General features: G+C 38.8%; 1 protein-coding gene across 6 annotated transcripts in view; it reads left to right on the forward strand.

The window, feature by feature from the left end:
* Window positions 1–24,449, forward strand: part of LOC114031505 (T-lymphoma invasion and metastasis-inducing protein 2-like) — a 288,383-nt gene that overhangs the window by 245,367 nt on the left and 18,567 nt on the right. For 4 of the 6 annotated variants that reach the window (XM_027846610.1, XM_027846611.1, XM_027846612.1 and 1 more), the window contains 5 exons: window positions 12,702–12,887; window positions 18,458–18,526; window positions 20,792–20,917; window positions 22,129–22,237; window positions 23,654–23,833. In XM_027846610.1, the coding sequence (XP_027702411.1) occupies window positions 12,702–12,887; window positions 18,458–18,526; window positions 20,792–20,917; window positions 22,129–22,237; window positions 23,654–23,833 (670 nt within the window). Of the gene's footprint in view, window positions 1–6,205; window positions 6,290–12,701; window positions 12,888–18,457; window positions 18,527–20,791; window positions 20,918–22,128; window positions 22,238–23,653; window positions 23,834–24,449 lie in introns of all 6 variants that reach the window. The other 2 variants (XM_027846614.1, XM_027846615.1) reach the window with 1 other exon arrangement.

The raw sequence follows: 24,449 nt of genomic DNA on the forward strand, positions 1-24,449 counted from the left end.
TGTGTGACCGTAGGTAGGTCGATAAACCTCTTTGGGTCTCAGTTTCCTCATGAGTAAAAGGAAGGAGCTAGCTTGCAGCTCTTGCAGCTCTTAAATCTATGATCCTTGGATCTGATGAGTCTCTGTTGACACCTCTTCATCCTTCCATCCCCAAAGTGGGGCTTCTTCTTTGGCTCCCTTCTCTCTTTCCACCCTTTCCTTTGATGTTGCTGTCCAGTCCTGGGGCTTCAGTGATTCCCCTCTATTTGTACACCTCCCAGATCAGTTATGTCTGGCTTCCCTGACCTCCAGAGCTGCGCTTTACAATTGCCAGCTTCTCATCTTCTTCCTATCCTTTCTTCAAATGGGACATGTTCAAAACAGAAATCCTCACCTTACCCTCCGAATCTTGTCTTTTTTCCTAATTCCTGTATTTCCATGAATAGTATTACTGTTCTTACTGTCTCTCAGGCTTGAAAACTTGGCATCATTTATGACTCTTCCTCATCCCTCTATCTTCAAGTTATCAAATACTTTTATTTTTACATCTGTATTTTTTTCACATCTAATTCCCTTCCCCACCTCTACTGCATAGCTCCCACTCTGGTTTAGTCCCTCATGTCTTCTCACCTGCGCTCTTATAATTTTGTAATCTCTTTTCCTTTTCTCCATCCATCATATCATTTCCAAAGTAATATTGCTCTAAAATCATCTTGGATCTCCATTGCCAACAGAATAAAGAATAGGTTCCTTATTTTGGCATTCAAGGACCTCTGCAGTTTGGCTCCAACTTATTTGTCCAGCTTCATTTTATGGAATTCTTGGTGCATCCAGTTGTAGCCTAACTGGACTGCTTACTTCTTCTAAAGTCCCTTTCTGCCCCTCCCCCTGCTTTTGCATTTCCACATGCCTGTAGTCCTTCATGCCTGTAGCAAATTTCTTCTCCCCTCCTTCAATCTTTCCTGTTGAAATCCTTCTCTGCCTTCAGGGCCCAAATCTGATACTACCTCCTTTTTGACAACTTCCCTGATCTCTCCAGGTAGAAGTAATGTTGCCTTTGAATTTTCCATGCCATTGTTTTTCTTAGCTAATAGTAATTCATTCACAGACATTTATGAACTTAATGCATACCAAAGTCATGATTTTCTAACTTGTGTTATAGTTATTTGTGTATATTTTTCACCCCCTCACATTCTTATTCCCAAGGCCATATATTTCTTGAAGGCAGGGATTCTTTTATTCATTTTTATATGTAAAATACTATACATTTAATACATAGCTTATTGGATTGAATCAAAATAGTGAAAAATTAAATATGACCCTTGCTTAGCAGTTAAAAGCAAACTTTCAAGAAATTTTGTTTTGAAGAGTACTTCAAAGTATCTTCTTCAGGTGATCCTTTAAGATATATCACCTATGATGGCATTCTATAGAAGATGTGGAGTTCAGAGAGGTTGTAACTGAGGAGATGGTGATTATATGATAGAATACTGCTATGAATTTTCATTCTACCATCTGTTGTGAAACTATCCATTACTGAAATGGATGAGACTATCCATTGCTTGAAATGAGTGGTGAAAAGAAGTGCTGTAGGCTGCAGTAACTTCTTCTCACTAAGCTTTAGGTAACTGGCATGTCCCAGGCAAACAGCCAGTGGATACTCTCAGAGGGTACGTGTCTGCCATCCAGGGTTATGAAAGATCTTTTTTTTCTGTGAGGAATCTCATTTGAAATAAGTTTACTTTTATACTCACAATTTACACCCCACAACGGGCAGCCGTGGAGACAGATAGGAAAAGATAGCTAAAAACGAGATTACAAGATCTACTGCCTTAACACTACTACTGTTGGTTATATTCATATTACCACAGGTCTAGCATCGTTCTGTTTTCGAGGCCTCAGGAGTGATCTATGGCCATGATGCTTTTGAGATCCATCAGATTATTCCTAAAGATGCCAGAATGGGGAAGGGAGCGTAAAACTATAACTGCAAGTTCATCCTCTCCCTTCTGTGAAGAAATTAGGAGACTGGTTGTGAAACTTTGCATATACTGGCAGAGTCAGTTGATATGTTGGTTACTTTTGCTGAATTTTTTTTTCCCTTGTCACATTTTATTTTACGGGAATACTCTTTGAGGGGGTGGTATTTGAGGAAAAGGGGAAGGGATATATTTGGAAGCAAAGGTGATTTAAAATTAAAAGCAATTTAAGAAAAAAGTATAAAAAGGAAAATAACTGGAGGTGAAAATTTGGAAAACTTTGGTTGTGTGCTGCCCTGGAAGCAGATTGGCTTTCATTATATCCACAAAAAAAAAAAAACAAACAAACAGACAAACAAACAAACCAGTATTGTCTGTTTCTTTTAATTAACCCTTTCAGGAAAGCTGCTAGATTTCTCTGTTGGGCCTCAAGATTTTTCCTGTCTGTAACAAGGCATAATAAGTAATTCAGATTTCCTTGGAGATGATTCATTAAGTTGATCTGTTGTTCAAAGTAAATCTAGAGTGGGCTAGATTATGTAACAATTAGGAGAAAGGATGTTATACAATCTTCAGACAACCTGACTTTTTTGTAAAGGATACTGGGAAGGTGTTTTCTTCTGCTAAGTAACTCATTTCTTGGAACGTTATTAACTGGCTCTATTTTTAATCCAGAAGACCAGTCATTGTTAGTTAAACTGAAATTAAACTATTTATTTGGTAATGCAGAGTCTTTATGTTTCCTGTACAAAAAGAGTGTAAGTGTATTTAAGAATAAGTTTTAAGTATATTGTAAATGAGGTGTAGATAATATAACCAGTGAATAATCCAAATTTAATTGAATATTTGGCTTTGAAACACAGAAATATACAATGACCAGAGACACTCACTTTTTATTGCCTAGACTGACCATCTTTTGTTGTTGTTTTTCTAGAGTTGAACCATTCTCAAAGGTAACATGGCATATGTCTCGTGGTCTGTACAGTTCCTTTCTATAGTTTTCCAAAGGAGAAAAGTAGCAGCAGTGTGCTGTTTCCATTGGAAATGCTTCTCAGGGTACTAGCATCATGAACATTTGTTGAGGTTCACATACATACACATGCATGTGGAGAATCTCAAAATTTGGAAATGTGGCTTAACCTGTACCAGAGCAAGAACCTCATATATATTATAATAGCCCTGGCAAATAACCACCCAGCTTCCAGGTGATGATCCATGGTGATGGGGAGCTTACCACCTACTGAAAACCCGTTCTGCTTATGCTTAGTTCTAATTGTTATGGAGGTTTCCGATACGTATTTGCATTTATCTCCTAGACTAGTAGCCTCCTCAAGAAAGCCAATAGCCCACTCTTGATGAAGCCGTGTTGGCTCTTAGTGATCATTATATTCCTTTCTAAATGGTCAGCAATCTACCCCTTTAACAATACATTCTAAAAGTTTATAAGAAATTTAAGTCAAGTTCACCAGCCCATAGTTTAAAGACTATATACCATGTTACTTTTTTGGGGGGTGGGGGTGGGTACAACATTTACCTATCTCCAGTCCTAACTTGCCTCCATTTCTTAGTCAGTGGTTCAGTAAATACAGCTGCTATTCCTTTCAATCACTGGAAGGGGTTCATTCAGAACTGGTAACTTGAACTCATTTGAGGGCAGCTAGGCAAACTTTTTTGCCATATCTAACTTAATTATAGCCATAATTTTAGGTGTGAGAGGATATGGACTACAGTAGATAACTTTACAGATGGATATGTTTATGAGTAGAAGAAAGCTAACTCTTCATTATCACAAGTATCTGCAAGGTGTTAGCATGGAAGATCTCTGGAGCTCGGGAGTTCTGAGCTACAGTGGGCTATGCTGATTGACTGTTCATACTAAATTTGGCATCTATATAGTTAGCCCCCAGGTGTGAGATAGAGAGGGAGAGGAGGTCACCAAGTTGTCAAAGGAAAGAGCTAAATTGCCCAAGTAAGAAACAGAGTAGACCAAGTTCCTTTGCCAGTCATTAATGGGAAAGATCCTCCTGCACTTCCAACCTGGGCAAAATGGGAAGATTGTCTTTTAAAAGAAATAAAGAGTTGTAGTTAGCTTGTCAGCTTCCTAAATGACTTCTTCTTCCTGAGACTGATCTGCTCCATTTTAAATGAGGAATACATGACTGGGGGTACATTATGGTGTTGTAGAGAGAGCACTAAACTCCGAAGGAAGACCTGAGTTAGAATCCCACCTCATACCTTTACTAGCTGTGACCTTGGACAAGTCACTTAACCTCTAAAGGGCATGCATTTCCATATCTATAGATGGGGATAATAACAGCACCTACCTCACAAAAATTATTCTAAAGGTTTCAGATGAGATAAAATCTAAAAGCCTTTTCAAGCCCTGAAGTGTAATAGGCATGGCAGCTACTATCATTACCACTGCTACTACCACCATTGCCAACCATTACCGTCACTACCATCTTAATTATTTTTTCAGGAAATGTTACTATAAAGTTTTTTAAACTTTTCTAAATATTTTCAGCTAAGAATTCTTTTGGTTGGAAATATTTCCAAGCCTGAAGTAGAGTAAGTGGATTCCTTATAGCAGAATTTATGGTACTTAATATCCCTAAATGGTTGGCAACACCACAAACTAAAATATAGCCATCAGATGCCAACTGAATTCAACATCTAACAAGGTAAAGAAGGACTCTGGTAAAGCTATAATTATTTCACAAAGCAGTCACAGAAATCTCAGTGATAGTATTTAAATGGTTCTACTTATTATGGAGTACACTCTTCTTTCAATTAATTTTATTTGGGTTTTAAAAGTTATAGAGAATATAAAAAGCTTCAGATTGTGATTTCTTGAATATTAGCAAAACAAATAAAAAGCCTGTTATTTCCAAGAGAAGGAGGTGTTGTTTATTCAATCTAAAAAGGAGGCCATCATGAAATTTTCAGATTGAAAAGTAATTGCACACATTGAAGGTTAGGAAGAGTCACATTAGTGACTGAGAGCGTGGTTTGCTAAAAGCAACAACCTTATCCAACTTCAGCAGAGAATCTGAGAGAAGGGCTTGATTACACTGAAACAGTTTGGTTGTTGCACTTAAGAAATTACTTTGGGCTCCCTGCAAATGGAGACATTTATAGCTGCAATATAAGAAAATGGAATTTGTATTTATATGTAGATTTTTAAAGAAGGAAGTCACCACTTAGTGCTGAGTTTGAGATTCTATCTATAAGTAGGATCTTGTTATTGTTAGTAAGGATTTGCCTTACAGTAACTTTTAAAATGAAAACTTTTTGCCAATATCCCTACTTTTCAACAAGAATTTTTTTTTAAAAAGACCAGATTGCTTTTGTGTATACATATATTTCAGTATATATGATATTTGTTTTATGCTTTCTTAGAAGCAAAGCCATATATAAATCTAAAGTTTTTAATGCTTATCATTCCATAGGAAAGCAGATAAATGAAACAAATACTTGGCTATATCCAAATTAAAATTTAATTAAAAAAAAAACAAGTGCTTGAATATGGTAGTTCCCTTCATTATGCACACCACATACTCATAATTAAGCCATTTAAGTTCCTCATATAAGTCTGGGCACTTAGATCCTGAACATCTGGCTTTTGCTTTTACCAGAAGTACTTTAAAGGAGAAGTAGGTATAAGATAGTCATAAGCTTTTCAAATAGTTATGGGTCCTACAGTCCCATGAAGAATTAACACCAAATGGACATATGACTAATAATTACTCTGTACACAGAAGGCATGTAATAAATGCTGGATAAAATTTTTGGTGCTGCAACAAACCAGAACCAGAACCAAAGCCTCCAAACCGTAACCCAAACCCAATACCATAAATTTAGGACCAATGAGGGTACGTTGAGTTAGCCAGCAAGGAAGCCCTACACACACAGGCAGAAGCCTCCCTAGGGTCAAAGGACAAAACTTACATAGGTTTTAATTCAGCGAGGAGGTGAATTGGGTATGGGACCTCAGGATTGGACAGTCTTTTTGCTGTGGGCTAGTAACAGAAAAGGCGTGTGTCTTGTAACCGTGTCCTAATAGATAGCACTGTCATTGCTGTTCCAGTAGTAAGGAAGGTCCCAAAGAGGGGGGTGGAGGATGGGGAGCTGCAGTACAAACAAGGTCAGGTCAGGGGCCAGATAGAGGAACTGCAGCCAAAATGGAGTGGCTTTAGCTTTTTCTGCTACCCACAATAGTTTCATCTCATGTTTATCTCCGTTCCCAGTGACACCAGGAGAGTCTTGAGCATTTCATTATAATGTCACACTTCAAGCTTTAAAAAGTATGTTCCCTGCAGCAACCTTGTGAGGTAAGATTTTGCTAGAAGAATTATCTCCATTTTGTCAATGAGAAAACTGAGACTTGGGTAAAGTTGATGTGCCCGAGTCTGGATTCTTGGAAGACTCAGAGCCTCAGTTCTCTCCCGACTCTCTCCTGACTCCAGATCTAGCTTCCTTTCCCTATGCCATCCTGGTCCTGATTAGGAAGTAGCTTTGGAGGAGTATCCTGGCATAAAGTATCCCTGCACTGCTTCCAAGAAGCCCTGATCCCTGGTCCCTGGAAATGCCTCAAAAGTTATAGGGATCTCGCTTCCTCAGCTCCCTTTTATAGTCCAGGGCTTTTTTGACCAAACACTTCAGCATCTTTCCACATTTTAATCAATACACCTTGCCTCTATCCCATCCATGAGAAATGGGAAGGTAAGGTAACATTGTTTTTACTTGAAAGAATCACGATGGCTTATTCTTATAAAAAAAAAGTTTTCCTAGTGTTTCATGCCTGTTGTTTCATTTGATCTTTATAAAACAACTTAAGAAATGGGTAGGTCAAATATTGTTATACCCATTTCAAAGATGAATAAATTGAAGCCTTGGGAAGTTAAGTGACTTGCCTAAGATACTACAATTAGTTGGTGGAAAAACTGGGCCTAAATCCTAAACAACTCTTTCCACTAGGCTGCTTGATGGAAAGACTTACTTATTTCTCTTTTTGAGCATGAATCCTATTCAACTCAAGCTCGTAAAATTAAAGGATTTAGAGCTAAAGAAGAACTTAAAATTCCTCTAGGTCAACCTACTCATTTTATATATGAGGTAATTGAGGCCCAGAGGGGTTAAATGATTTTTCCAAGTCATGCATAGTTTTTTATATACAATAAATATACAATCTTCCTTAAATTAAGTTCCTTCAAATATCTTACTCAGATGCACCTGAATATGTCCTTAAACTTTCCAGAAGTTGTATATTACCTTGAGTTCAGTAAGAACTGATAACTTCTTAATGTATTCCAGATGGCAAACCATCATAGAATGGTTTCTTTTTCTGGTCCATACTTTCCCAACATACAACATAAAATACGCAAACTTCTAGAATCTAAACCAACCAAGGTTTTGAACACGTTCTGAAGTTTTATCTCTACCTTTGACTTGTAGGACCCTAAAAAGTACATTTTCTGTGGGGGGAAAAAAAACTTTGCTAGTATTATTTTGTAAATTAACCTAGCCCAAAAGGTTCTTTAAATGAAAATCTAATTTTACAAAGTGGCAAGATATTTTATTTTTGAAATCTTGCTATTTTAACACTGTATTGTTAGGTGCGATTTTTGCCATCCAGCATGGCAAAGCTGTAATCTAACCAGATGCCATTTAACTTATGGTGCATTTTGTCAGATCCTTTTTTATGCAGTATATGGAATGCTTAATATAGATTCTTCAGCCCTGAATCTGTCATTGTTCAGGATTGCATGTAAAATTGTCTTATATAAATTTATGATGCAGTATCCTTTGTAAGGAATTAAAATGAATGAGTCTTTGAATATTAGTAGACTATATGCTCCTTGAGTGCAGGGGCTATGTTGTTTTTATCTTTGTATTCCCACTACCCAAGGTAACTTCAGTTTTTTTCCATTGCCATGTTGTTGTTGGTCCTTTGTTTTTGAAGAGGACCAGTGACATCATGGGTGATGTCTTGACTTTCGAGTGAATTGGATTTAAGTGAAGCAGAGTTGCATAAAGTTGTCAGCCTCACTCTCTCTTCCAGAGTTGTCAATTCCAGTACAAGACAAAAGTCTGGCTGGTGATGGCCCAAGATGCAGTGGGTGACTTTGGTGTCTTTGACGTCTTACTAAGCTCTAATGGCCTTCTTCAGCTGCCTTCATGGCCAATGTAACAAATTGTTCTCATCTACCCATTCCCCCAGTGGAAGGCTTCACATGCTTGGCATAGATATCCCCCTAACTCAAAGATGGGTTTGAGATCTTTGTTACTCTCAGACTGGGTTAGCCTGTCTTCTAGAATGGTTTACTATATTGTGGCCGCTGTGCCTGCTACGGCTTCTTGGAGCCACATGTAAGAGTTGGGTGAATCAGGGTAGACACCAACGGTGGATCACAACCCTGAAAAGGGCTAGGCAAGCCCTTACATCTGAGGCACTAGTCTTCTATCTGTTACCCTGGCCACCTTGTACAGTATGACTGACCTTGGTTATGAGGAGAGGGTGATGAGAGGGAGGCTGACTCAATGCAAATCCATGATCAATGCTGGAAGAGCCACATGGACCACGCACATTGTACTGCTAGTGGGCTCATCATCAGTGCCTTCCTTCCTTATATACGGAGGATGCCAGCATTGCTAGTTGTATTATTACTAGATATAATAGGATAGGATATAATTATATCATAGGAAACAGCAACAAGGTATCTTTCCAATCAGGGTAGCAGCTTACTTGAAAGAGTGCCCAGTCAGTTATGACCAAAAGAGCTGCTTAGTATTTTGTTATGATAGTGTCTGAGAAAGAGAACATGCGGAGCACCTGAATCCATTTAGTGACTAGCATGATGTCACAAAAGGCTTCCACGTGACACTGAAGCACTTGGGGTCTTTAGGTGAATGTCCAGTGTTGGTAACCTAACAAGGAGCCCCTCTTGGAGCCTATCCTGCCTAGGCATTTCACCCTCTTGAGCACGACTTGCACCTGCTTTTACGGTACTTCCTCCATGTTCATAGAGAAATAAACATCTTCTGACCAGTATGGCCAAGAACTGGACTTTCCAAGCTGTCCTCCTAGGAGCTGAAGTCAAGGCCATCTGGTCCTGTCTTTATTGAAGCTGGCATTTTTAGTGCAAGGATGGAGATGCATTACCACCCCATTCAATAACAGCATAGGTCCTTTTACCTCTAAGCTTCCAAGGGCAGCAGCGATTCCATGCCTCTCTTAGCATCTCCCACAGAGCTCTGCATGCAGCACATGATTCATTGAGAAGCATTGCTTCTCAGATGAATTTGCTGAATTAGAAGCATATTATTTGATGTTGAAATTTCTTTAGTTGAATCTTTGATTGATGCTTTAACTTTGGAACAAAAATGACTGTTCAAACATTTTTAAAGGATGAGCATTTTAGTGATGTTCCTAGTCACAGGTATGACATTTCTAGACTTATTTCTCATTACACAGACACACACACACAGACACACACACACACACACACACAGTGGCCTTCTTGCCATTCCTAGTGTGTATTATCTTATTCTCCATCTCCATGACTTTGCACAGTTTGTCCCCTATACAGGAATTTCTCCCTTCTCATCTGTCCTTCTTGGTATTTCTGGTACCACTCAAGGCCTATCTCAAGTGCTGAGTTTTATGTGAGGCCATTTCTAATTCCATAATTGCTACAGCTTCTCATCTCCCACTTCCTGAAATCATTTTGTATATATTTATATTCTGTAGTCCTTCATAGTAGAATATAATCTACTTGATGATCACAACTATCTTTCTTTCACCAGGGCTTAGTACATTTGTTGTTGTTGTTCAGTCATTTTAGTTGTGTCTGACTCTGTGACCCCATTTGGGGTTTTCTTGGTAAAGATACTGGAAAGGTTTGCCATTTCATTCCTTCTGCAGCTCATTTTATAGATAAGAAATTGAGGCAAACAGGCTTAAGTGACTTACCCAGGGTCATACAGCTAGTAAGTGTCTGAAGCCAGATTTGAATTCAGGACCATGAGTCTTCCTGACTCCAGGCCTGGCACTCTAGCCATTGTACTATCTACCTGCCCCCCAACACATAATAGATGCTTAAGAAATACTTAATTGAATTACAGATTTGGGCTCTCTCTGTGCATTTGAAGAATACAACTCAGCTTAGCTGTTCTCTCGTAATCGGACAATTCTTTTTGCTGTTTCATATACATAAATATACACATTATTGCCTCCAAACCTTTGCTCATGCTACAGCCCTGTTTTGAATACCTCAATTCTACTTAGTCCAAAGTATTGTTTTCATTCTCAAAATTCCTGTGAACATTTTTAGTTTTCCACTGGTCTTGTGTGTGTCTCATTGTAAGTGTCTTTTATTGTATTCAGATTGTTTTTAATATATGTTATATCTCCTTTATTAGATTTTAAGGTCTTTGACATCAGGGACTGTGTCATTTACCTCTTTTATATCCACCACAGTACTAAACCCAGTACTAGGCATTCAGTAGATGATTAATAAGTACTTATTGAGTGGAAGAGTTGATTTTAAAAATTTTGTATTGAAGAAACTGCAACCAGAGAGACAGTCTCCTCGTAGTGTATGTCAGTATTGTGATGTTTTTCTTTGAAGATATTTTACCTTTGTTTATGATTATGTGGGAAGCGCTTAGGATCCTAAGGTCAAGCAACATCCTTCACAACTTTGTTTTTCCTTTCCGTTTTGCAGAGTCAGCAAACAAAATGTTTTGTTTAAAAAAAAAGTACAATCAAAGGAAAATAATCAAAGCTGAGATTCTGCCTTTACTTTAAGAAAGAATGGGTGAATACAATAGTGGAAGAGGAAAGGGGAAAAAAACCTGAAACTGAGTGCTGTGTAATTATAATGACCACTCTTAGCTCCAAAGAAGAGATATGAGATTGCACTTTCCTCTCTTCTTTGCAGAAGTGGAGGACTGAGAATGGGGAAAACAACAGTACTGTTGGACTTGGTGGATGTGTTCAAATTTTTTTTTTGATGAATTGCTTTTTTTCCTCTTAAGGGGGATGACTTTCATGGTGACAGAAGAGAAGACAGAGGTACTGGGAAATGAGGGTGATATAAGAACCAAAGGTATTGATTTAAAAAAAGTTGAGTGGAATATGTTAGGCAGGTTGACAGAGAATTGAAGAAATGAGGCAAATTTTGCTTTAAAGTTAGGAAGGAAGTTAAAAATGAATAAGTGATATATGGTAGCACAGAAGTTTCAAGCAGTGAAATTTCATTCTGCTCTGAACCAGTCACTCAGATGCCCTGATATTCTAGGTTTGAAAGTTCTCAGCCATTCATGCAAATGAATTGGCTGTACTCTCAGGAGATTTCATCACATTGTGCTTAAATCTGAACATAGAAGGACCAAAACTCTTCTCTCTTCCTTGGTAGGACTGCCCCTTGACACCTAATGAAAAAGACAGCAAAGCTAAAAAATGATACCAAGAATTTGGCTATGGAGTAGGTCTCAAACTTAGGAAGCCAAGCAGACCCTAAAATTCTGCAGTCCACCCTCATTTTCCCCAGTAGTACTAAGGCTCTTGTGCAAGGGGAGATTTTAGACTCAAGTCCAGCTTGCTTTGCACTAACAGAATGGAACACATGGAACAATCAGCAAGCATTTATCAAGTGCCTTCTACCTGCCAGGCATTATACTCACCCTTGGGGATGTAAGTACAAAGAACAGACCAATCCCTCCTAACAAGGAATGGAGAAACGATAAGTGCATATATTAACCATACAACATAAAGTGAATAAAATACATAAAATAGTTAAATACAAGGTTGTGCGCTAGTATTGAGGAAGGGCACTAGCATGTGGGGAGACTGAGAAAGGCTTAATGTAGAAAGATGGTGTTTGAGCTGTATTTGAAAGAGAGGCACCCTGTTAGGTGCAGGAAAGGAAAGAATGCACTCTAAGCATATGGGATAGCCATTTCAAAGGGGAATCTCTCTCTCTCCATATGTAAGAGATGTGATGATGGAGCAATGACAAAATTTGTCAACTGACTAGACATGTGGCGTGAGGGAGAATGAGGAGTCAAGGATGATGCCAAGGTTATGAACCTGGGAGGCCAATTAGGCTTTAGCTCTGATTAAACCATCAATAGAATATGTACAGAGTGATCTCACTTTTCTCTTACTTGCATTTGGACATAGGTGAAATGCAAGATTTGCTCGTCTTTTTACCTTTTTAGAGATCTCTGTAAATACTTGTTCTCAGGGGGCTGGTTTATGGCAAATAGAGCATATCCTTCCCACTCCTCACCTTCCATTCCAACCCATATCTGTCCTGTGTAGTTTTAATGCTAAGAAGTATATGAAAACTTATTGGGCCATTAAAGAAAGGCACAATGTAAATATTACATGGTGTTGTAGGGTGATGTTATCATTTGACATCAATGATGGTCAGATCTACAAATTTGTCTTTTCTACTGGCTAGCTGTGTAAACATGGAATCACTTGACCTCTGAATCTGTTTCAGAATAAGGATAATGATGCTTGTATAACCTAACTCACAGTGCCATTTTGGAGAAAATGCTTGATGATAGGTCTTTAAAGCATTGCAGAAATGTGAGTTTTTGTGTCAGATAATTTTTTCTTGCGAAGGAGTCTTCTGGCAAACTGTGAGCACTCTTTGTTTTATGTCTTTAGTGGCTAGAGGTGATAATGGAGAGAAGTCGCTTTCATTTTTTCCATTTCTCATTATTCCTCAGAGTGCTGAACAAATTGCTGTGCTGTGTAGGAACTTTAACGAGGCCCAGCCCAACTCTGACGGCATGGAAGGACCCAAGGAGGCTCAGGAGCCACCTCCAAGGCCACTGGCTCGGCACCTCTCTGATGCGGATCGGCTGAGGAAAGTTATCCAGGAACTCATGGACACAGAGAAGTCCTATGTCAAGGTAGCAGAAAATAAACCTCTGGTAGCATGGGCTTGTGTGCTTGGGAGGCCTGTAATTTGGCAGGTATGCCCACAAAAGATTTGTCCCCTAAATCACTAAATAGATGCCTCTTGCTTGAGACTAGGGGAAATCAAGAAAGGGGAAAGCTTAGAGATGAAAAAGAGGTACTATGACTCTGAGGAAAAAAGTTAAATTCATATCTCTCTTGGTTTCCAAGGTAATAAAACATTTTAAACCATGGAAACAGATGTACTAGATTATATTTTGCAATCAGTAGCAAGGGAGACGTCAATGCTGGTTTACCTCATGATGCGCAGTTAGCATACTTTTAATACAAAGAAATCTATTGATAGTATTCAATTAAATTCAATTCAGTTTCATTTCATCAGCATTTATTAAGCCTATTATTGTGCCAAGCACTGACCTAGGTACTAATAATAAAATATAAAAAGGAAACAGTCCATGTCTTCAAGAAGCTTACATTCTACTGGTGGGACAGCTAGGTGGCTAAGTGGATAGAGCACTGGCCTTGGAATCAGGAAGACTCATCTTTGTGAGTCCAAATCGGGTCTCAGACACTGTGTGTCTGCTGTGTGACCCAGGGCAAGTTACTTAACTGTGTTTGCCTCAGTTCCTCATGTATAAAATGAGCTGGAGATGGAAATGACAACTACTCTGGTATCTTTTCCAAGAAAACCCCTAATGGGGTCATGCAGAGTCTTGGTAGACTCCAGAGCTCAACATGCCGCTTAGAGTACCTATGGATGAGCCAAAGCTTGGGTGTGTTGGACAGAACATGGAACTAGTTTTATGCCTAAGGGGTGGGTTAAGATGCTGAGCAAGTCAAGAGCTAGAAGAATACAATCATGGACAAAACATCTGAGAAGTCTCGAGGTAGGTCCTCAATAGAGGGAAATTCTGAAAAGAATACCAGCAGCATGGGGACATTGATGCCTGAGCCACTGTTTTCAGGGCTTTCCATTTTCAGATTGTCAGAGGTTGTGTGGCAGAGTGGGTAGAGCCCTGGACTGAAGGAGGGCAAGTCACTAACCTCTCTGGTCCCCATTTCCTCATTTGTAAATCAAGAAGTTTGAGTTTGGTGATCTCTAGGGTTCCTTCCCGCTCTGGCATTCTCATTTGTTAGGTAACTGGTCCTTGCTACATTCGCTATTATTCTCCCCTTTTTCTCCCCTCCTTCCCCCTCCAAACAACAAAACTTGAAATTGGATCTTCTCTTAGTGTCACTTTTATTGGCTATCAATCCTGGTCTTGGTCCAAAGAAATGATTGACATGTAGCCCAGGGGAATGTTTCCATTGCAGTTCTTGGGTCTCTGGGGAAACACAATGCCTGAATGACCATTTGTCTTTCTTGCAGCAAAACTAATTGACCTAGATTACCATTTTCCATCATATTATTACCCTTATAGATCAGTTGGATAGTGGAGAGAGAGTGAGCAGTTATTTAGCACTCAGGGAGGGCAAGCTTGCTTTTCTAATTAATTACCTGTATTCACTTGTTGCTGCTACTCTTCATCCAGGTGGCTCAGAACTATCAGGTGCTGGTGATTTAGGCTTAAGAATCTTCCAGTTTTATAGGACTGCAAGGTCAACATGAATCAGTAGCATGATGGGAGTCAAGGGGAGGGCATGAAGCTCATGACACTTTAGACTACATTAATAGAAACATGCTGTCCACATTGAGAAAGAGTATAGGGTTCAATCCTAGTCAGACCACACCCAGAGTTTTTTGTCCATTTTGGGGTACTATATTAAGGTCCTTGACAAGCTGGTATGAGACTAAAATAGAGCAAACAGGTTGCTGAACAGTGCACTCAAAACAAGTCATTGGAGTAATAGTTGAAGAAATGGGGAAGACTTAATCTGGAGAAAAAAGATTTGGGGGTCTAGCTTTAAAAATTCTAAAGGCTTGTCACATTGGAAGACATGTTCTACTTGGCTGTGGATGGCAGAAGATGGATAGAAGCTACTAGGACAGGGGTGGGGAACCTGTGACCTTAAGGCCACATTTGGCCTTCTAGGTCCTTAAGTACAGACTTTTGACTGAATCCAAATTTTACAGAACAAAGGTTTGGATTTAGTCAAAGGGCCACACTTGAGGACCTTCAAGGCCACAGGTTCCCCATCTCCTGGTTTAACAAATTTAATTCAGTAAATATTCATTAAACAGCTGTCATGTTGTGCTGGTCCTAAGGGAGATAGAAAGATGAAGCCTGAACCGGTTGTTTGACTAAAACAGCAAAGGAGATGTTGAGTGTCCTAAATGTGATGCCCCATGGGAGGGGAGGCTGACAAAAAAAGAGCATCATCCTCCCTCTCTATCTGCAAAATATTCTACCATTCCTTTTTCTCAGAGTCCCAAGTGTCCCAGGGCTCTGCCACAGCCTAGCCCTGGAACTTTTGCATGGTGGATCCTAATTACTCTTCCTGAGAAACACCATTTGTGAAAAGGACCCTTCCCTCTTTCTTGGCAAAATACCAAACCACCTGGTGATTTGCCCCTCCCATGTGATGTGCCCCTCCCCATCCCCTGATGATTTTGGTGTCTCTTTCTGTACTGATGTTTAACATGGAGATTTAGCTGTTGCTGGGACTGCTTGATGTAACCTGGGTCCCAGCATGCTCCTTATGATTTTGAGCAGCTGTGCCCTTGTCAGAATCATGGCCCCGGGACTTTTCTATGCCACCTTTCTCCAGAGCGTCCCACTCTGGAATACATTCCAGTTACTCCAAGAGGTAGGGGAAGGGGATGAATTAGAGGAATAGAATACAAGCAGTGATAGGAAGGAGAGTGAATGAGAAAGAAAGGAAAAAATATCCTATGGGGTAAGTAGAGGGAAAGACCGAAGTAGTGTTATGGTGCATTTTGAACTGAAATTCATTTAGATCCAAAGTTATTAGTAAGCTTAGCTGTTTAGACTGATGTTCAGTGTTTCTGGTGAAACATTTAACAATGAATAATAAAATAAGATTATAAACTGCAAAGAAGATTCTGACTGCATTAGTAAGAGTTTTCTCACCTGGGAGTTCCTTGTGTCAATGAAATTATAAGTCTAGACCTTATCTAGTTCCCTTCTCTAATATGTTTAATTTACACTTGAACCTGAGTTCAAATCCAGCTTCAGCCATTTACTAGCTGTGTAACTCTGAGCAAGTGAATTAAACTCTCACAACCTCAGTTTCCTCACCTAAAAATTGGGAATAATCATGTCTCCTGCCTCACAGGGTTGTAAGAATGCAGTGCAGTAACACATAAAGTGCTTTGCAAATAAAATATTAAATAAGTTATTAAAATATTATATAAATGCTAGCTATTACATCATATGGCACTGGATAGTTGCAAAACACTTTTGATGTAGCATCTAATGTGATTCCCTTTGATAACTCTAGGAGGTAGGTCAGGCAGGTAGGACCACCCCTATTTTACAGAAAGAGAAGCAGGCTTGAGTGGCACAGCTGAGCCATACAGCTGTAGACTCATAAAATGTTAAAGCTAGAATGAGCCTCAGAGAACATCTGGTCCCCTTCCTTTAGATGAGGAAATAAGGTCTCAGAGGGAGGAAGGGTCAGCAGCAGAACTTAGACAGTTGTGTGACTACAAGTATACTCTTATTTTGCTATGTCATTGGAGTCGAGACATCGTTCTAATCTTGTCTCTACCCCTAAGTATTATGTTAGGCAAAGCCCTTAGATTTTCTGGGCCCCAGTTTCCTTATCAGAAAATATGGGTGTTGCAGTAGAGTAGGTGAGTGTGTGTGTATGTATGTGTGTGTGTGTGAGAGAGGGAGAGAGAGAGAGAGAGGTGTTTCACCTTTGTGTGAAACCTATGGACCCATAATCCTGACCATAGATTCTTGTTATTGTAGTTCTAACAGTCATTTCTTCTCACTTAGCCTCAGTTACTTCATGTGTAAAATAAGGGGATTAGAGTATAATGCTCAGGGATTCTTAACCCTCTTTGAGTCATCAATAATCCCTTTGGCAATTGGGTGAAACTTAGGGGGCTCCTAAGAATGTTTTCACGTTAATAAATTAAAAATATAGGATTACAAAGGAAATGCTTATATTAAATTATAGTTATAAAATATTTTTTAAAAGTTCATGGCTCCCAAGTTAAGAACTCCTAGTCTAGATATGTTCCCTAAAATAGTCTGAAACCAAATGTGTTTTTCAGTCTTCCAGCTCTAACATTGTTAAAATGAATCGTCATGACTGAAGAATTCATCTCTTGTGACCCATCTGAGATCGATAATCTTCACCTTCCTTGGCTAGCATTTATGAATAAATAAAATTAATGTGAAACAAAAGATTCATCCCAATATTGATTGTCAGTATCTTGCTTTCCTCTTATTTAACATAGAGTCCTTACATAAAGTACTTCAGCTTATCTGTGCTGTTAGGCTGTTTGTGTGAGGTTTCAAATGGTAGGTAATACAAAAGGGTTTGCCCCTTGACTCTGGCAATTTTATTTGTGTTGGGATATGGATGTCACCAGTGTTTGGGGCATTTATAATACTTTTTACTTTTTAAAACCACATTGTTAACCACATTTTCCAGCTTCCCCATTCTTTCCACTTTCCCACCCCCTGTGCTGGGCCTCAGACAGCTCTCACTGATGCAAGGGAGGCATAAAGTAGAGCTGGGCTCTTAGAGAAAATAAAGATGATTAATTTTTAGACCAATGGTTCTTAAACTTTTTTATTTCATGAACCCATTTGGCAGTCTGGAGAAGTGTATGGATTCTTCCTCAGAATAATGTTTTTAAATGCAGAAAACAAAATACATAGGTATAAAGGAAGGAAAGAAAAGAGGAAAACGAACATTTGTTAAGCACCTACTGTGTACCAAGTACATGTTAAATGCTTTACAGATACCTAGTTTGATCCTCAGAATTACCCTGGGGTGTAGGTGCTATTATTATCTCCATTTTACAATTGAGGAAACTGAAGCAGACAGAGGTTAAATGACTTATTTAGTATCACATAGCTAGTAAGTTTCTGAGGCTGAAATTTGAACTCGTCTTCTTGACTTCAAGCCCAGCACTCTTTCCACTGTACCATCTAGCTACTTTGTAATAGGATTGATTATTAAGAAGCCAATTATATTAAAATACTGTTATTAAAATATTTTTTAAAAACCAGCAACAACAAACAGATTCATGGTCCTTAGGTTGCGAAACTGTGGCCGACGTTTCCCTGAGTGGGTGTGTTATTAACTTGCTGGCTCATTTGGAATCTGCTTTTCCAAGGTTCTGTTTGGCTAGTGTAAACAGAGATCATATCTGTGTCAACAACACACCTTATTCAGCAACCTCTTCAAGAATTTGAATGCAGACAGTTGAGTGTATTTTTTGTCAGGTAGATGAGAAGTAACAACTAAATTTAATGTCAAGAAATATAAAAAGGTAGAAGCCTAAATTTCCTAGTGAGAGTAGCCCAAAATGAAGGGGAAAGAGGATCCCATGGGAACTGTGGGAGTAGTCTGATGTTTTTTGGTTTTTATTTGTGGCATAGATTAAAAAAAATAAGTGATTTTTGTTTTTGTCTTTCAGGATCTGACTTGCCTTTTTGAATTATACTTAGAACCACTTCAGAATGAGACATTTCTTACTCAAGATGAGGTGAGAATTCCTCACATTGTTTATCTATGGTATCACAACACAGTCGTCACCCCCTGACTTTTTATTAAATCTGATCCCAGGCAGATACTTATCAGAGGAGCTACATATCAGATGTTGAAATTAGAAGTCTCCACAGAGCCCTGGTCCTCATATGTGTGTTAATTTTGGACATTAGATTCTTATCAGAGATATTTGGTACAAATATTTTTCCCAAGTAGAATATTTGTAGCTAATTAGATTTTGATCATCTAAAAGTTTTTAAATTTCATGTAATCAGAATCATCTCTTCTCACACTTGGGTAAGAATTTTACTCCTAGCCATAGTTGAATGAATGAATAAAGCATTTATTAAGCACTTATTATATACAAAGCACTGTGCTAAACTTTAGTGACAGAGAAGGTCCTCCCTGCTCTTAAGGTGTTTATATTCTAATGGATGATACAGGAAGCTTTCTATAACCCCTCTTAATTCTAGTGCCTCCTCCCTCCCACCCTCCATTCATTATTTTCCGTTTATCCTATATATAGCTTGCTTTGTATATATTTGTGTGCATGTTGTTTCCCCTATTAGATGGTAAGCTACTTGAAGGCCACAACTGTCTTTTGCCTCTTTTTGTATCCCCATTACTTAGCACAGTGCCTGGCACATTGTGGGTGCTTAATAAATGTTTATTGATTGATTGGCTATAACACAGATATGGAAAAATTCAGCTCAGTTGCAAAAGCCCTACGGTTTTTAGAATGGAGTGACAAAGCAGATGTTGATGCATCTTCTTGAATGCCAGTTCTACTGATAAACTCATAATTTCTGAGGTTGAGCCATTTGACAATGCCAAGGACTTTTATGGCCAGAACTTTCTTTTCTGGGTCTTTAGAGCTCTGGCTCTAGTACCTGTAGGAACAGTTGCTAGGTTGCATCTCCATAGGGAGTGTTTCCTAGGATGGTGGCTGAGGGCAATGGGCTTCAAACATTTCTCTCCTCCTAGTTGTTGGGTTCCTGTCCTGGGCTGTTCCCAGTGGGATCTGAGAGGAGATGTTGGTCAAGGTGGTAGTACTGGTTGGACTTGCTTGGTATTTGCTGCCTCATCTTTCTCCTGCTTCAGCTAGGCTGCCTTGCCTGCCATGTTTGGGGCAGTTGTTAGTTTGGGGGCAGTTGGTGGGGATGGCTGGCCCCTTTTCCGCAAGAGAAATGGCTGCCATTCCCAGGGCTCCTGGGACTTTCTGCCTGTTAGTGGCAGTTAGTCAGCAGTTGTTGCTAATGGTGATGAGGAAGATGGAACATTTCTTCACAATAATTTTTCCCCACAATAGCTGTTGGGTCTAGGCTAGAAGTTGGTCTGGTGGTTTGGGGGCCACTGTTGTTCCCAAGGGTCTTGGGCTGTCTCCATTAGGGTGATGCTGGTGGTTTGACTTGTCTGGCACATACTGCCTCCTGTCTCTCCCTCTGGGTGCCTTCTTGCTTCAGCTATCCTGGCTGAAAGATACCACCATCCAGTTTCTTCTCAATTTTTAAATGATTTGACAAGTATCTATTTGGAACTCCTTGTGGTATATATGGTGTAAGATGTTGGCCTAAACAGTTTTTGAGGGACAAATTATTTCACTGAGGATATATTTAACATGTATTCTAACCCAGAATTCGATTTTCAGCTATTCATTGGGTTATATCTCTATCAAGGTGTACTTTGTGGTATTCATTAAAATATAATTTATATTTATAATTTATAAATTACATGTTATTTTGTAATTTATAAAATAAATTTCCCTCTTTGGATGTCAGGATATAGTTAAATCAGTTTTTCACCAAATGATATGTTATCTGGTATGAGGTCTTGTGAAATAGTAGGTACTTAACAAATATTAGATAAAATTAAATTAAAACAAGTCAGTGGTGGATTTTGAAAATATAAAGTATCAAGATTATGGAGACTCAGTGTGATATAATGGATAGAAAGTCAGCTTCAGAGTCACTAAGACATGAGTTCAAATCTTGAGTTTGACACAGTGGCTGACCCTGGGCAAATCTTTTAATTCATGGTGCTCCCAGGGAACTCTCTATACTGTAAATTGAAGAGCAGGTGATTATCCGCATTGGCAAAGGGAGTTTCCTTACTGGGAGTTTCTTATACCAATGAAATTGCATCTACTGAAATGGAGAGATTAGCAATTATTCTTTCACTTAAATTCAACCAACACTAAACACCTATTGTGTGGTATTTAAATACTCATGTTCTATCCTCTGTTCTAATTCTGCCCTCTTTGCAGATGGAGTCCCTTTTTGGAAGTTTGCCAGAAATGCTAGAGTTTCAAAAGGTGTTCCTGGAGACCCTGGAGGATGGCATTTCTTCATCCTCTGACTTTAACATACTTGAAACTCCCTCCCAGTTCAGAGTGAGTATTTTGGGTTTGCTCTTGTAATGGAAAATAGTGGGATGCCTGTAGAGAATTCTCAAATGAAGACATGTTTTTATAGCATCTTATGTTTTCTGAAAAGGTTTCCATACGACCCCATCTAAAAGGTGGTATAGGTTTTATGTTTCATTTTGGAATTGGAAGGAACCTTGCCAATGCCCTCAGTTTATAGATGAGGAAATGGAAGCCCAGAAAAGCCAAATGACTCAACTAAAGCCTCGTACCTGCTATAAGCGATGGAGTTGGAATGGGGTCCACTGCAATTTGGGTACAACTGTTAGGCAGAACAGTAGCCAGGATTAGGTGAGTTTGATGGAAAAAATAGGAAAAAAAACCCCACCCTATCCTATCACCTATCCTACTGGATTGAATGATGGATAGTTTGGCTGGAGTTTAATCTTGCTTTAGACACTGCCAGCTCACATGACTCTCTGGGCAATTCACTTTGGCTCAGTTTCCTCATGTGTTAAAATGAGAATAACAATAGCACCTCTCTCACAAGGTTGTTGTGAAGATTAGGGAAATACTGGACAAAATAAAGGGGTTTGTAAGCCTTAAAGAAAATCCTGGACAAAAATGTGAGCTTTAAAAAGAAATGTGTGAGAGGCAGCATGGTGTAGTGGAAAGAGTCCTGATTCTTACCAGCTGTATGACCCTGGGCAAGTAACTTTGGAATCTCTGGGCTTTAATTTCCTTATCTGTAAAATACCTATATTGCCTACTTCACAAGATTTTAAGCCTTAAAGTCATTATTATAGCATGAAAGACAAGGATTTACATGAATAATTAAAATCTCTATTTTGTTATGACTACAGTCATACTGAAATCTTTATTAGAATAGGTAAAAAGTAGCTCTTCCATTGGAGGTGCTAATGAGTACTGAACTGCCTGAAAAAATGGGCAACAGTACTTAGGAGGGAAAAACAGAACAGGGCTTAATTAATCCACAGACTGGATGAGTATCTCTAAATGATTTGTGAACACACACACACACACACACACACACACACACACACAGATGTTAGATATTTACTTTAGACCACTTCTCCAAATATTGCAACTATACTTTTAGGCTGACTATCCATCCTGAGCAAATACTTTATCGTATCCTACTAATGCTAATTAAACCTAATCTTACTGTGGAAAAAAACAAGTGCTCTAATATATTCTGCTTTTTTTCCTCCCCTCAGAAATTGCTCTTCTCCCTTGGAGGTTCTTTCCTTTATTATGCAGACCATTTTAAATTGTACAGTGGATTCTGTGCCAATCATATCAAAGTACAAAAAGTTCTAGAGCGAGGTAAGTGGCAATTCTGGACAATATTCCTATGTACTCCTTTATTTTGCTGATGTGATAAATGGAAGGTGATGTGGCAAGGAAAGTAGGTAATATCCTTATGGACTTAATCTTTTACTCTGTTAACTTACCCTCCCCCACCCCCCCACCCCTGCTGCCAATTTTTTTTACTTCTTTTTATGTGGAGTCTTTCCTCAATCAGAATGTAAACTACATGCGGGCTATCATTTCATTTCTTTTTGTACTCCCACTTTTTAACACAGTGTCTGGCACATAGTAATGCACACTGACTTTATTGGCCCGTGGCTTTAGTCTTGAAAGTGGTATTGAATAGAACATTTCCAATTAGCTTCTACTCAAAGGACAATTATTATTATCAGGTAGCAGCTAATAACTAAAAATATTTGTTTTCTGTTCGACAATGATGTTTATATTGGTCTTCCTTCTTCATGTTCCCATTACTTAAACCATATCTTAATCTAAATTCCCACCCAAACGTTCAGGATAGGAAGTCATGTTAACCCCAAATCTCATGTATGAGCAATTTAAAATCAGAACTTACAGAGATATTCTTTAAAAGCAAGAAGTCTGGTTTTCCATTATAATGAAAAGTTCCTTGTCAGAACTGTTTGGAAAAAACTTACGTCCAGCCCACTCTATGTCAGTTCTTATGAAGACTTTCCTTTTCAAAGGCCAAATATATTTTCATTTACTCAATATTTTATAGGGAGAGAATGGTGTTTTTCAGGTAGTCATTTATGCCAAGGGACAGGGGAAATACAAAAGAATGTGTGGGTCTTTATTTTCCCACCTGAATCCTTCTTGGGAGTAAACTAATGTAGGAAATAATTTTTGTGTCTCAGTAAACTTTTTTTCTATTTACTTATTAATTTCTCTATGAAAATACCTTTTTTTTCCTACTTTTTATTTATTTAAAATCCAGATGGCAAATTTTCCATGCTTGAACCATCTGAAGAATTTGGTTTTCACTCATTACTTTTTACTTTTGTGGCACCCCTGTTAAGATGTCTTTTATGGCAATAATTCAGATGTTGAGACTTTGCTGACTGGATGCTGTGATGCAGTTATGGATTGATTATTTTTTTCACCAGAGGACATATTAGAGTCAATCAAATATCGAGTTAATGAATTTGAAAACACAAAAGTATACCAAACACTAAAAAATAGCAGTAAGTACTAGAATGGGGAGGCTACTACTTAAATTCATCCACCAGTTTAGTTCAGGAAACATTTATTATTATGAACATGGCAACATCCTTGCCCAAGTTGCTTACGGGCTAATTGGGTGAGGTATGGCATACATGGATACACGATATGATAAAGGCATAGAGTTGTACAGAGTTATTCTTGTTTGATAAGAGCGAACAAGAGTCTCTTCTCTTGTCCCATGACTTACAGCTAAAACGGACAAAGCATTCAAGGCATTCTTGGATGCCCGAAACCCTACGAAGCAGCATGCCTCCACACTGGAGTCCTACCTCATCAAGCCTGTTCAGAGAGTTCTGAAGTACCCTCTGTTGCTCAAAGAGCTAGTGTCCTTGACAGACAATGAGAGCGAGGAACACTATCACCTGACAGGTAAGAGACCACGTTCTCATATCAATGTGCTTTTACAAAAGGAAAAGAAGACATGCAGCTATGTGACTTTTCTCTGCCCTCATCCTTGTGCCTGTATTCTCCCTCCCCACCAAAATTATCTGTGAATCTGTTTAGTTTTTAGGTACTGCTACAATTTTAGAAATGTTGGTAACATTCCAGAAATAATTTTTTGAACCTGTGATGATAGAGACATAGGCAGCCTACTGAGTCGATGGGATTTCCTCTCTGTATTGTATTCACATTCACCTGATCCAAAATGCTGGGACAGGCTCCATCTTGTGGAGATGTAAAGAGTTATCCTTGTTTGATAAGAGCAAGCAAGAGTCTCTTCTCTTGTCTCATGACTTACAGCTAAACTTATGCTTTTTTGCATGTTCTTCCCAGTTTTTATCACTTTGTATGACTTCAGAGCTCTAGAGCTTATAAATATATGCCATTGATTGCAAATAGTATGTACGCAGCTCCCTTTGACATAAAGGAGAGTGAGTTTATAAGTAGAAGAGACATCTAAGCAAAGCCAATTCTCCCATGTTCCCCAATGGTAGTCTTTAAAGCTGTGTGGATCACAAGTGTAATGGCAGATTCTTGGAATTGG

This window comes from Vombatus ursinus, unplaced genomic scaffold (assembly GCF_900497805.2).
Source record: "Vombatus ursinus unplaced genomic scaffold, bare-nosed wombat genome assembly UNPS02015175.1, whole genome shotgun sequence".
In the NCBI taxonomy this organism is placed as follows: domain Eukaryota; kingdom Metazoa; phylum Chordata; class Mammalia; order Diprotodontia; family Vombatidae; genus Vombatus; species Vombatus ursinus.